This window comes from Phyllobates terribilis, unplaced genomic scaffold (assembly GCF_046119375.1).
Source record: "Phyllobates terribilis strain yellow unplaced genomic scaffold, ASM4611937v1 Scaffold_11__3_contigs__length_659146591, whole genome shotgun sequence".
Taxonomy (NCBI): domain Eukaryota; kingdom Metazoa; phylum Chordata; class Amphibia; order Anura; family Dendrobatidae; genus Phyllobates; species Phyllobates terribilis.
In genome coordinates, this window is record NW_027362771.1 from 108393405 (window position 1) to 108406436 (window position 13032).

The 13032-nt window shown below is 39.5% G+C and overlaps 1 protein-coding gene across 1 annotated transcript in view; it reads right to left on the bottom strand.

The window, feature by feature from the left end:
- The window catches only part of APAF1 (apoptotic peptidase activating factor 1), a 114288-nt gene that overhangs the window by 18750 nt on the left and 82506 nt on the right, over nucleotides 1-13032 (bottom strand). The window contains exon 21 of the mRNA XM_073651445.1: nucleotides 10307-10432. Coding sequence (XP_073507546.1) covers nucleotides 10307-10432 — 126 coding nt within the window. The remainder of the gene's footprint in view (nucleotides 1-10306; nucleotides 10433-13032) is intronic.

The following is a 13032-nucleotide window of genomic DNA, read 5'->3' on the forward strand; positions in this document are numbered from 1 at the left end:
GAATTAAGTGGTTGAACTCCTATAGGTTATATACCCAATATATGGACACCAAATCTAAGCGTAAATTATTCTTTACTCGCCAGTCATATTTTGAATTACGGAACCAGTTCAGTAAACTACTGGCATTTATAGTACACCAGCATAACACATCTAATATCATACTTCAAATTCGAAAACCATATAACTTGATAGTAACCTCAACAGATGACATACTCCAATGTTTTCATGATTACTATAAAACAATATATAGCTCCAAAGGTAGTTTCAACACCTTAGAATGTCTGGAATATTTATCAGACATAAAGTTTCCCACGTTAAGCCCCACTCAACAAGCCTTTCTGGACGCTGATTTTACTATAGAGGAGATAAATAGAGCTATAGTGGATATGGCTTCAGGGAAGGCACCTGGGCCAGATGGATTTCCTATAGAAATGTATAGGGAATATCGGGATATTTTGGAACCACTCCTTCTAAAAGCGTTTCAAAAGATCTGGGAGGAAGGTTCTTTACCAGACTCCTTTTATGAAGCCAATATAATAATACTTAAGAAAGAAGGGAAAGATCCCCTCGAATGTGGGTCATACCGCCCCATATCTTTGGTAAATGTGGATTACAAAATTTTCACTAAAATCCTGGCCACTAGACTAAACTCGGTGATACTTGAAATAATACACCCAGACCAGACCGGTTTTATGCCCGGGAAGAATACATCTATTAACATCAGGAGAGTTCAATCAGTAGTTCAGTACAGTTCTCTGGTGCCAGATAATAAATGGGCCCTGGCCTTGCTGGATGCAGCTAAGGTCTTCAATTCCATTGAGTGGTCCTTTTTATCTGCATGTTTACAAAAATATGAATTCGGTGTTAAATTTCGGAAGTGGATTTGCGCAATATATATGAAACCAAAAGCCCGAATAATTATAAACAATTCTATATCGGGGTCGTTCTCTTTGGCAAGAGTAACACGTCAAGGATGTGCCCTCTCCCCTGCCCTCTTTGCTCTTGCAATCGAAGCACTAGCGATACGTATAAGATCCACTCCAGCCTTTATGGGTATAACTATAGCAGACCATTTAGACACTATTGGCTTATATGCTGACATGGTGATATTTATGGATAAAGTAGAAGAATCATTACCACATGTGATTACCACTATAGACAAATTTAGTAAATATTCGGGATTATACATAAACTGGGATAAATCCGCTTTAATGCCTCTTTCCCAGGATCCAATGGATCACTTTGAACCGTTATCCCCACTGCCTATTGTATGTAATTTTAAATATATAGGAATAAATATACCAAAACACAGCAGACTCGATTTACAATTTAACATTCTCCCGTTGTTAGAACTCGCAAAGCTTAAATTTGCCATTTGGAGTAAATTACCGTCATGTGTCTCAGGATGTATAAAACTGATTAAAATGATTCTACTTCCATAACTCAGTTATTCCCTCCAGCATAGTGCAGTATTGATTCCTAAATCTTTCTTCTCAAATCTAAATTCATTAATCTCGTCCTTTATATGGGGGAAGACTAGACCCAAACTTAAATTGTCCACCTTACATAGATCTAAACAAATGGGAGGAGCGGCACTGCACTTTCTTTTTGTATTATTTGGCTGGGCAAATCAAAGCTTTCAGTAAGTGGATGCCCAATAATTACCTACCTAATTCGGAGAGCCATTTGGCCCATGCTGCACAAGTCGATTGCCTGTTGGGTTTTTTAGAAACAGATAAACCTAATACCCCTAGATTATTACCCTTACTCCGTTTGGCACGATCAGTCTGGAGACAAATTAAAAAAGTGATTCGCTTTGATGACATCATAGCTGAAATGCCATTATGGAATAATACTTACTTCCCAGTGCTACTAAACCACCAGTCCACTCAATTCTGGATCTCACATAATGTTTCCTTGGTTAAAGATTTATATGATCACGGTGTCTTAATGTCCTTTGAACAAGTACAATCTAAATACAGAATCCCTAGGCCCAATTTTTTTCGCTACCTACAGCTCAGATCAGCAATTCAATCACACTTACGTAACATAAATACAACTCAAACAATATCGTCTTTCCCTTTAATAGGGATCCTTAAATCACAAGGTACCCAAGGTCTTATTTCCACTTTATATACATACATGTTGTCTGTGAGTACTTATTCTAATTTATTGACAGTAAGAGAAAAATGGAAACTCCTCGTTCCTGATATCCAAGATGAAGATTGGGAGGAGATTCTTGAATCTCCAACCAAGGTGTCCCCATCGGCTAATAACAAAATGACCCAATTATATATAGTACACCAATCATACCTGACCCCGGTACGGTTATTCAGAATGGGACGGTCTCAAACTTCAGAATGCTTAAGATGCCATACAATGGATGTGGATTTTATACATATGGTGTGGAGATGTCCAGTTATCCTATCCTTTTGGAACGAGGTAACCTCGTTGTCAACCTCCCTTATATCTACTCCTGTTCCTCTTAATCCATTAATATGCTTATTTGGGGTGCTAGATGAAGAGATATGGGGATATCATGTTAAAATTTTCCTGCGGGAGATGCTTTTCTTAGCTAGGAAAATATTGGCCCTACACTGGATGGGTAATTTACATACATCTCTCAGAGCTTGGATTGAGCTGGTAAACTCAATTATACCTTACGAGCGGACAATGTATCAGAATAGAGGCTGCTTGGGGAAATTCAATAAGATTTGGGATGTGTGGAACTCATCTCACCTTACTATATCAACACGTTGATAATGGTCTGGTACCATTATAATAGCTGTAGTAAAGAATACATTGACTCACACTTCATAGTATCAGAATTTTATTAACAATGTCGAAATCGCTCTTAGCAGCAGGGTAGTCTTAGTTTTTTCGTTCTTTAAGAATATGATAGTTATGTTGGATGTATTGTATCATTCTGAGCTATGTTTAACCAAACATATATAAATCTGAATAATGAGTCTTTTAATTACTCCTCAATTGTTCCATAAGCCTCGCAAAAGAATATGGACTTGTGGAATAGAAGTTTATACAAATAACTCATTATACAAACTTGCTTTTTTCTTATAATTATTATGATGAGTGTGTATACGTTATATTGGTTATATGCAAAACGTGTAAGTTTTTTTTTTTTATTATTATTATTGCTGTTTAATAAACAAATTAAAAAAAAAAATGCACAGCCAGGGCAACTAAGGAATGCATTAGAAGAAGAAGCATTTCAAGGTCCTGGAGTTGCCTAGCCAGTCTCCAGACCTGAACTCAATAGAAAATCTTTGGAGGGAGCTGAAACTCAATGTTGCCCAGCGACAGCCCCGAAACCTGAAAGACCTGGAGAAGATCTGTATGGAGGGGTGGGCCAAAATCCCTGCTGCAGTGTGTGCAAACTTGGTCAAGAACTACAGGAAACATCTGACCTCTGTAATTGCAAACAAAGGTTTCTGTACCAAATATTAAGTTCTGTTTTCCTATTGTATCAAATACCTATTTCATGCAATAAAATGCAAACAAATTATGTAAAAATCATACAATGTGATTTTCTGAATTTTTGTTTAGATTCTGTCTCTCACAGTTGAAGTGTACCTACGATAAAAATTACAGACCTCTACATTCTCTGTAGGTGGGAAAACTTGTAAAATCGGCAGTGTATCAAATACTTATTTTCCCCACTGTATGTATGTACATACAATGGATTGGATTAGTTGTTACCGACATCTGGTGAGAATTTCATGTCAATAGCACCTTTACACTTTTAGAAATATATTTTCTTAGAAAATTGGTGGCATGTTCAGTACTTATTTCAGCTGCTGTATGTATGTGAAAGTATGTGTGTGTGTATGTGTACATATATATATATATATATATATATATATACATACATACATATACACACACACACACACACACACACACACACACAAATACATACATACAAACAGCGACTGAAATAAGTACTGAACACGCCACCAGGTGCTATTGACATGGAAGTGTAAAGGTGCTATTGACATGAAATTCTCACCAGATGTCGGTAAAAACCCATCCAGTCCATACAGGCTAAGAAATCAAACTATAGAACTATAAATTAAGTTGTGTGTAGGAATGAGAAATGACACAGGGAAAAAGTATTGAACACATGAAGAAAGAAAGGTCCAAAAAGTCATGGAAAGTCAAGACAGCAGCTGAAAGCTATCAATAATTAGAAAGCAATCCTGCCACTTAGTGAAAAATAATATCAACTGGTTTAACTGATGGCCTATAAAAAGATGCATCATTACCAAGGTGCCACACAAGAAACATCTCATGATAGGTAAAACCAGTGAGCTGTCTCAAGACCTTTGCAATCGTATTGTTGCAAAACATACTGATAGCATTGGTGCAAAAGAATTTCTCAACTGCTGAAGGTACCAGTGGGCACTGTAGGGGCCATAATCCAGAAGTGGAAAGAACATAGTTTCATTATAAAACGACCATGACAAAGTGCTCCCTGCAAGATTTCAACAGAGGCGTGAAAAGAATTATCAGAAGAGTTGTCCAAGAGCACAGGACCACCTGTTGAGAGCTACAGAAAAGGCCCTGTCACACTAAGCGAGATCGCTAGTGAGATCGCTGCTGAGTCACAAGTTTTGTGACGCAACAGCGACCTCAGTAGCGATCTCGCTACGTTTGACACTTAGCAGCGACCAGGCCCCTGCTGTGAGATTGCTGGTCGTGTCAGAAAGGTCTGGACATTTCTTTGATCGTTGAGGCCCCGCTGGGTAGCATGTATCGGTGTGTTTGACACCTTACCAATGACCTTGTTGACGACTCAGACACAGAAACACATAGGCGTGCATCGTTATACAGGTCGCTACGGGTCGCCGCATCGTTGGGAAGATCTGACTGTTTGACAGCTCACCAGCGACCACATAGCGACGCAGCAACGATGCCTGACAGGTCGTATCGTTGTCGGGATCCCTGTAGCGTCGCTTAGTGTGACGGGGCCAAAAGACCTGGAACCAGCAGGTACAATTGTTTAAAATAAAAACAATAAGTAATCTATGGCCTGTATGCACGCTCACCACACAAGACTCGATTGCTGAACAAAAAGCATGTTCAAGCACGTTTAAAGTTTGCTCGACAACATTTAGACAAGCCTGTGAAATAGTGAGAGAATATAGTCTTGTCAGATAAGACCAAAATTGAACCCTTTGGATGCCATAATACATACCATGTTTGGAGGCCAAAAGGCACTGCGTATCACCCATAAAACACCATACCAACTGTGAAGTTTGGAGGTGGGAACATCATGGTGTGGGGCTGTTTTTCAGCATACGACACTGGCACACTTCATGTAATTGAAGGAAGGATGAATGAAGAAATGTACAGAGACATTCCTGAGAAAAATCTACTGCCATCTACCAGGATGATGAAAATGAAACAAGGGAGGACATTTCAGCAAGACCATTATCCCAAACACACAGCCAAGGAAACTCTCAACTGGTTTCAGAGAAAGAAAATGAAGCTGATAGAATGGCTCAGTCAATCACCTGACCTGAATACAATAGAACATTTATGGAAGGAACTAATGCTCAGAGTTCGTAGGAGCCCACAGAACCTTCAGGATTTGAAGAGTATTTGTGTGGAAGAATGGGCCAAAATCACACCTGAGCAATGTATGCGACTAGTTTCTCCATACAGGAGGCATCTTGAAGCTCTCATCACCAACAAAAGCTTTTCTATGAAGTATTGATTAATTTTTAGTAAGCATGTTCCATACTTTTTCCCAGTGTCATTTCTCATTATTACACATAACTTAAATTTATTGATATCTATGGTTTGATTGCTTTGTCTATGTGGATTGGATGGGTTGTTACTGACATCTGGTGAGAATTTAATGCCAATAGAACCTGTAGAAATATATTTACTTAGAGAATTGGTGACATGTTCAATACTTATTTCACCTGCTGTATATAGTAAACTTAATGAGGTGAAAAAGAATTAGAGGAAAGCTTTAAGAACCAAAGTTTAATCTTAATATGAACATGACATTCGCATTCATCTACCTTGTTTTCGTGTTTCCTAGAAATAGCTCTGCACCTATTTCAGTAACATTATCCTTTAAATACACATTCTATTATTCAAGCAGAAAGAACAAATTGGTTATTGAAAATGGAAGATTATGGCAGGAGAAATGCCCCCATGCTGAGTTATAAAACCAGGGCTTTAAAAGGGAATTAAAAACCACTGCAAGAACAGGAGCGTTTATTTTCAATGCGGGTGCCTATTGTCCTGTCTGCAGTTTCCATTCCACTGACATTATTTAAGTTTTAACAGATGTTTAGGAATAAAATGAAGCTGTGTGACTCTGTGACACCTGCCTGGCAGAGGGAATTTATTCCAGTAGAATTGATTTTGTACAGTTCTAGAAAGTCTTTGTCTTCTAATTGGGATGAACTCAGAACGCAGCGGCGTGCAGGCAACGAGAGACCTTTCCGCCAGCATGGCTCTGAAGTGGTGTCACCGACAAGTATGCACAAAATTACACCTGCTTAATAACCTCAGCTATCAGCATCTACTAATACAGGCATCTAAACTTACAGCTGGCAGTTAAAATACAGAAACATGAAGTTTATTAGCCACATTTCATTGCCATGCATGTTACATGTTCACATGAGAGTACTCAATATTTTGTCTTTTACATAAATCAGACATTTTTGGAAGCTACAGCATTTTTTATTTTGGCTTGGTAGTTTTTTTTAATACATCCCTGCTAGCTCGGCACTGCATGTTTGTGAATCACATCCCTGTGAGTACAAGGAGAAGACATGCCAAATCTGATGTATTACCTGAAAATAGCAATGCCTCTATAAGTTTCTATTTCTAACATGTCACTTAAAGCATATGTAGAATAAGGCTTAATAAGCAAATTTGTAATATATCTTATCAAAGAAATCTGCTTTTTTCTCCTCCTGGACTGGTCATTCATTTTCTAAATTTTCAGTTTATTGGTAAAATCTGTATTCAATGAAGACTGGTTATTACATTACTGAGATAGGAGATGAGTTGTTACTGATTAAGGGCTCTTTCACACGTCAGTGTGTCAGGTACGTGTCGTGACAGTTTCCACACGTTCCAGAGACACATACACACGCAGGCCCATTCAAATGATTGGGTCTGTGCACATGTCAGTGTTTCCACCGACCATGTGTCCGTGGGCAAAACATGCTGACATGTCTGTTTTTTACCTGCTGCATTGGCCGCAAAATGTCCCACCACTGATGACACACGGATGACATCTGTGTGTCATCCGTGTGACACATACCGGCGCCTGGGAATCAGTTGTACAGTTAGCGCTGTTTTTATTTTTTTCTTATTTTTACAGTTGGAGACAGCAGGAGCTGAACGCTGCCCTCATCATTGTCCCCTGCTGGTGCTGCAGCAGGGGACAATGATGAGAGCAGTATTCTGCTCCCGCTGTCTCCAACTGTAAAAATAAGAATAAAATAAAAAAATCCTTATACTCACCTGCTCTAAGTGTCCCCCGCAGTATAAATGCCATCCTCTGCAGCGTGTCCACATGGACATTACCTGTCAGATCTGCTCATATAGGTACTATGCACATGATCAGTTTTTAAATACATCAGATAGGGACTGCTATGATGTGGGTTACCTTGACGTTGGTAGAGCGGCTTAGTATACATTTTTTGCAAAAAAAAGTGTCAACCAAATACCCCGTTTTTTATCACCTTTTTACTAGCACTCGCTGTTTACTGTTACTTTTTTACAACAGAGTATTTTTATACGTTTGTTTTACTGTGTCCTTGTGTTTATCAGTCTTTTGGTGGTGTGAATACTGTCCTACAGACTTGTTCACCGTGTGCATGGCCCATGTGTTTGTCTCCAATTAAAAATGTAGTATAGTTTTTCTATACTAAGTCGCTAAGTCTCTTTCCTCATGTGCAGGCATTGCAGGACCTTAGGTATCCATGGTTACAACCACTGATATAGTGACAGTTAATTAGCTAGTTGCTACTACATATTGGGATAGTATCTTGGTGATGGGAATACCCCTTTAAGGATGGGAGGAGCTAGAAGCAGAGCTCCTCCCACCTTCTACTCAAATACATAGGAAGTGGCAGTTGCTAGATTTTATCACAGTAATATAACAATCTGTCTCACTGAATACAGATTTTTACCTGTAAACTTATAATTTTGAATATGACTGATCAGTCCAGGAGAAGAAAGAAGCAGATTTCTCTGATTGTGATATATCACAAAGTTTCTTATTTTCATGTGTACTATTGATTTATGAAATAAATCGCTGCGCCATATTGCGGCACTAAATTCTTTTTCCAAAAGCAAAATGGCGCGTGCGCAGTAGCATCTCTCGGCAAACGTGAGATGCTACTGCGCATGCGCTGGCCGCGGCCATTTTGGGGGGAATGTGAATTTCACTTTGTGACACAAATTACATGGTCAGTATGTAAAACAGTAGGCAGGTCACAAAGCACAGTGACCTGTCACAAGGCACAGATAGGAATACATAATGACAGCACCAGAGCACGAGCATATCATTATGGCAGAAATGAAAGTAAAGATTATAAAAGAACCGCTGGACGGATTTCATCAACCAAGGTATCATATTAATCAGTGTAATGTCGCCCACCTGACAGTGTATGTAGTTTACTGAGCACAATCCTGCTGACAGGTGCACTTTAAAGGAATTGTCTGAAATAAGAATTTAAGAAAATATATAAGGTGGAAAAACAGCGGTCAAGTGATTAGAAGAGAATGTCATTAGATGTTTCTCTGATGACGTGCCCTTTTAGTTACCTGACCGCTGCAGCCAAACACAGCCTTCTGTGATTTGGTGACTTCCAAGCAGGTATAGCTTCTGGAACCAGCTTGTGTTGGATCCATGGGGAATCTGGAAGAAGAGTATGCCTTTGTTTTTTTTTTCTTGCAGCCCATCCATGTCTTAATCCTTTTTTTTGAGCTTGATTCACAACGAGAGCTCCCTAAACTCAAATGCCCATACGCATTGACTGGTGGAGCCCAGCGGCGCAATCACATTGTCAGTACGAGCTTGGGTACATTCTTGTCACCGGCTCCTCTATGAAGCCGCTCACTTGTTACAGGTGTAGCGAGCAGCGGCCACGGACTGGTGGAAGCCGCAGATAAGAGCCACACCTGATGCCCTTCTCTCTTGCTCCTGCTAGTCTGTGCCCATCACTCATTAAACCCGGAAGTGTAGCAAGCGAGTGGCTTCAGAGAAGATATGGAGATCAGAGTGCACCCCAACCAGCACTGAGTGCTTGCCAGCGGTAGACACTTAGCACTGTGCATCGCGCAATGTAGACGAACCCTCAGGCTTAATCTCATTTGTTTCCGGAGATAAGTTTTCTTTATAAAATCCTTAGAAAGCAAAGCACACTTGGTTTTGAACATAACAAATCTACAACAAAAATCTATGTCCTAGAAGTTTTGGTCATTTCTTTAACTACTTTCACAGTAGGTGGCTGTGGTCATACAAATAGCGAAGCCCCCAATTCCTTGTCTCTCTTATTTTAATGTATGTATTTATTGCATGTACACGTTCAGCCCTGCATGGCTAGCATGTTTATGCTATACTGTTGTAGGAGAGTGATTAAACATGAATGAATAAGGCTCAATAAGTTCATGTTATCCACTACACACACCTGGGTAATTCTCTTTACACTCTGTGATCACATTTTATATACATGTTACTCATTTGTTAGTAAAAGATCTGAAGCGGTTATATAGATGAGTCAGTGCTTGCTTATAAAGTTTACAGAAAGGACAGTGTACTTCTGAAAACTGACAGGAGTATGCACTCAGATATGTTATTCCGATTTCACACACTATAAATGTCTCTTGAAACATAGGGACTGACATTTTATAAATGTGAATCACGTACTTGAGCATGCTAAGTATTGCCTTTCCTTAGGAGAACGGCATTTCCTTTCAAGCAGTCTACAAATTGCAGTCCTTTCATCTCTCACCTTTCTAGCTAAGATGGGAATCAACCTAGCAAGAAAGCACCATGTTGAAAAAGAGACAGAAAAAAATAAGGAACAGGAAAGATCATGCCCAATCGTTGGCTCTTTTGCCCCCTGCAATGCGTCAAAGCAGTAACTAAAACCAAGGGCCTGCAAAACCTATACCCATTGTCCAGTCAATCTCATCAATGGACCAACCTAGCATCTCTAAATAGGCAAAAATAGCATGCTAATAGATAATATACCTGTTATGCAAAGAGCAGATACATACACCAACTGAAAAGAGTTACGAGACAAACCTGGACACTTCCATCTTCCCCACCGACAGCTGCTAAGTGTTGATCAGGGTGCAGGCAGCAGCATGTTAATGAAAAGCCCTGTATGCTGCTCTGACACATGATGTCTCCAGTCTTTCCATTAATTATCTGTTGAGATAAGATGAAATGACAACAGGATATTGGTTAATTCATGTGACAAGTCATTGAAAAGTATCCATTTAACCCCTTCGCGACTTATCACCTACGTCATAGGTCACCTCCCCCCCTTGATGTGGGCTCCAGCGCAGAGCCCGCATCTTTTCAGGCACATGTCATGTGGAATCGCGATCCACCTGTGAATGTTTACATGTTAAATGCTGCTGTCAATCTTCGACAGCAGCATTTAACATGCACGCGCTGGAAGCACGTCATAAGACCTGCGCCAACGGCGCCCTTGTAACATGATTGCTGGGCGCCAATGGGTTGAAATGACAACACGGGGTCTGCTGGAGACTCCTGTGCTTGTTATTACCGTTCTGCTACGAGCGCTGCCCCGTGGCCGGCGCTCATAGCAGATGATCATTTTTGCTACATGTAGCAGGGCTTCAGATGATCGCAGCTTCAAGTCTCCTAAGGAGACTATTGAAGCATGTAAAAAAAAAAATGTTTTTAAAAATATTAAAAAATATATAAAGTTTAAAAAATCGCCCCCCTTTTTGCCCCATTCAAAATAAAACAATAAAAAATACACAAGGAAAAGTCCAATCTATCAAAATATAAAAATAATTAATCCGATTGGTAGACGGCGTAATGAGAAAAAAAAAAATACCAGAATTAAGTTTTTTTGGTTGCCGCAACATTGAAATAAAATGCAATAACGAACGATCAAAACATTATCTACCCCAAAATGGTATAAATAAAAGCATCAGCTCAGTGTTAAAAAAAAATAAGCCCTCAACTGGCCCCAGATCCCAAAAAATGGAAATGCTATGGGTCTCGAAAAATGGTGACAAATTTTGGATATTTTTTCAGTACTTAAATAAAAAAACAAAAAAACATGTTTGGTATCTACAAACTCGTAATGACCTGGAGAGTCAAAATGGCAGGTCAGTTTTAGCATTTAGTGAACATGGTAAAAAAAAAAACTCCAAAGAATAATTTTGGAAATTCTACTTATTTTTGCAATTTCACCGCACTGAAAATTCTTTTCCCGTTTTCTGGTACACTACATGGTAAAATCAATGGTGTCGTTCAAAAGTGCAACTCGTCCCACAAAAAAACAAGCCCTATTGATGGAAAAATAAAAAATGTACGGCTCTGGGAAGAAGGAGAGCAAAAAACTAAAAAACGTAAAAACAGAAAATCCCAAGGTGGTGAAGGGGTTAATTGGAGAGGGACTATGCATGCTCTGCCATCAATCTAGTGTCAGAACCTCATTTTTTAGTGTTTGGTTGGGGTCTTATCTGCCAGATCAATGACTAATTTGGTGGTAATGATCCATCACATTGGCACATTGTTGTGACAGATAACTCATAAATAGGGAATCCAAATGTTGGAGCCAATGTTCTCACATGATCCTGGTGACGACAGGCAAAAAAGTTCACCAACTTGGCTTTTAAGACAGTTAATACTAGACAATTCACAGATGTCTGTAACTGAAAGCATGTAGCTGTACAATTATAACCACATTTAATGAAAAAAAAACAGCTGGCAATGTAATAAAACAAAACCCAAAAGACACAATATCTACCTGGTCAATCCAGCGCTGAGCTCCCAGCAGTCACAAGCTGTATTCCTGGCATCATGGCTCCCACTGCTCAGCAGCGATGCCAGCAGTCCAGCATTTGGCCGCCACGGCCACTGTCATATGTCACCCGCACATAAGCACAGACTGGAAGTATCACTTTAGGGCTCAGATACGGATCGCTTGGTGAAAGACCAGTTGAGTTCTGGGCTTTTTGACCGCCCCTTCATTTTTGTGCTACTGCTACATAAGAAATATTAGTTGGAATAAAGCTTCTTTACTCCTAGATCCGCTAAGTAGAACATATTATTTCCTTAACATCTTTTACTACAATTTTCAGCTCCCAATATAAATGCATTACTTACATATAAGCATTATATATATATATATATATATATATATATATATATATATATATATATATATATATATATATATATATATAAAAGCACAGGTAACAGATTTCTCATGTGCCTCCTAATATTCTTACGAAATTCAGTGACGAGTCCACATACCGGAAACTTCCCAATGACCCCACGTCACAGACGCATACCCTCATAGCCTCAGTTTTACAACGCTTCCTGGCAGTTGTTCCGGTGTTTTACGTATTACTAAAGATCCACAAAAGTCTGACCAAGCCCCCAGGCGGCCCTATAGTTGACTCCAAGGACTCACTTTTGTCACCACTTTCTATCTTTTTAGAAAAGATTCTAACACCCCTTACCCAGAGGAGTCCCTCTTATCTACTTGACACAGGAGCCTTTCTAGACATAATAGCAGAGCTAAAACAAGTTCCCCCCGAAGCTATTTTAGTCTCTTTTGATGTTGTGAGTTTCTACACATCTATCCCTCACAACCAGGGTATCACTATGGTAGAGCAAAGGCTCAGAGACTCGCACACTGATCCATCGGTCATTGACCTTAGTGTAGAACTACTTACCCTGGTCCTTACAACAAACTATTTTCTGTTTCAAGACACATTCTTTCTACAAGTCAAAGCGACCGCCATGGGGCCTAATGTGGC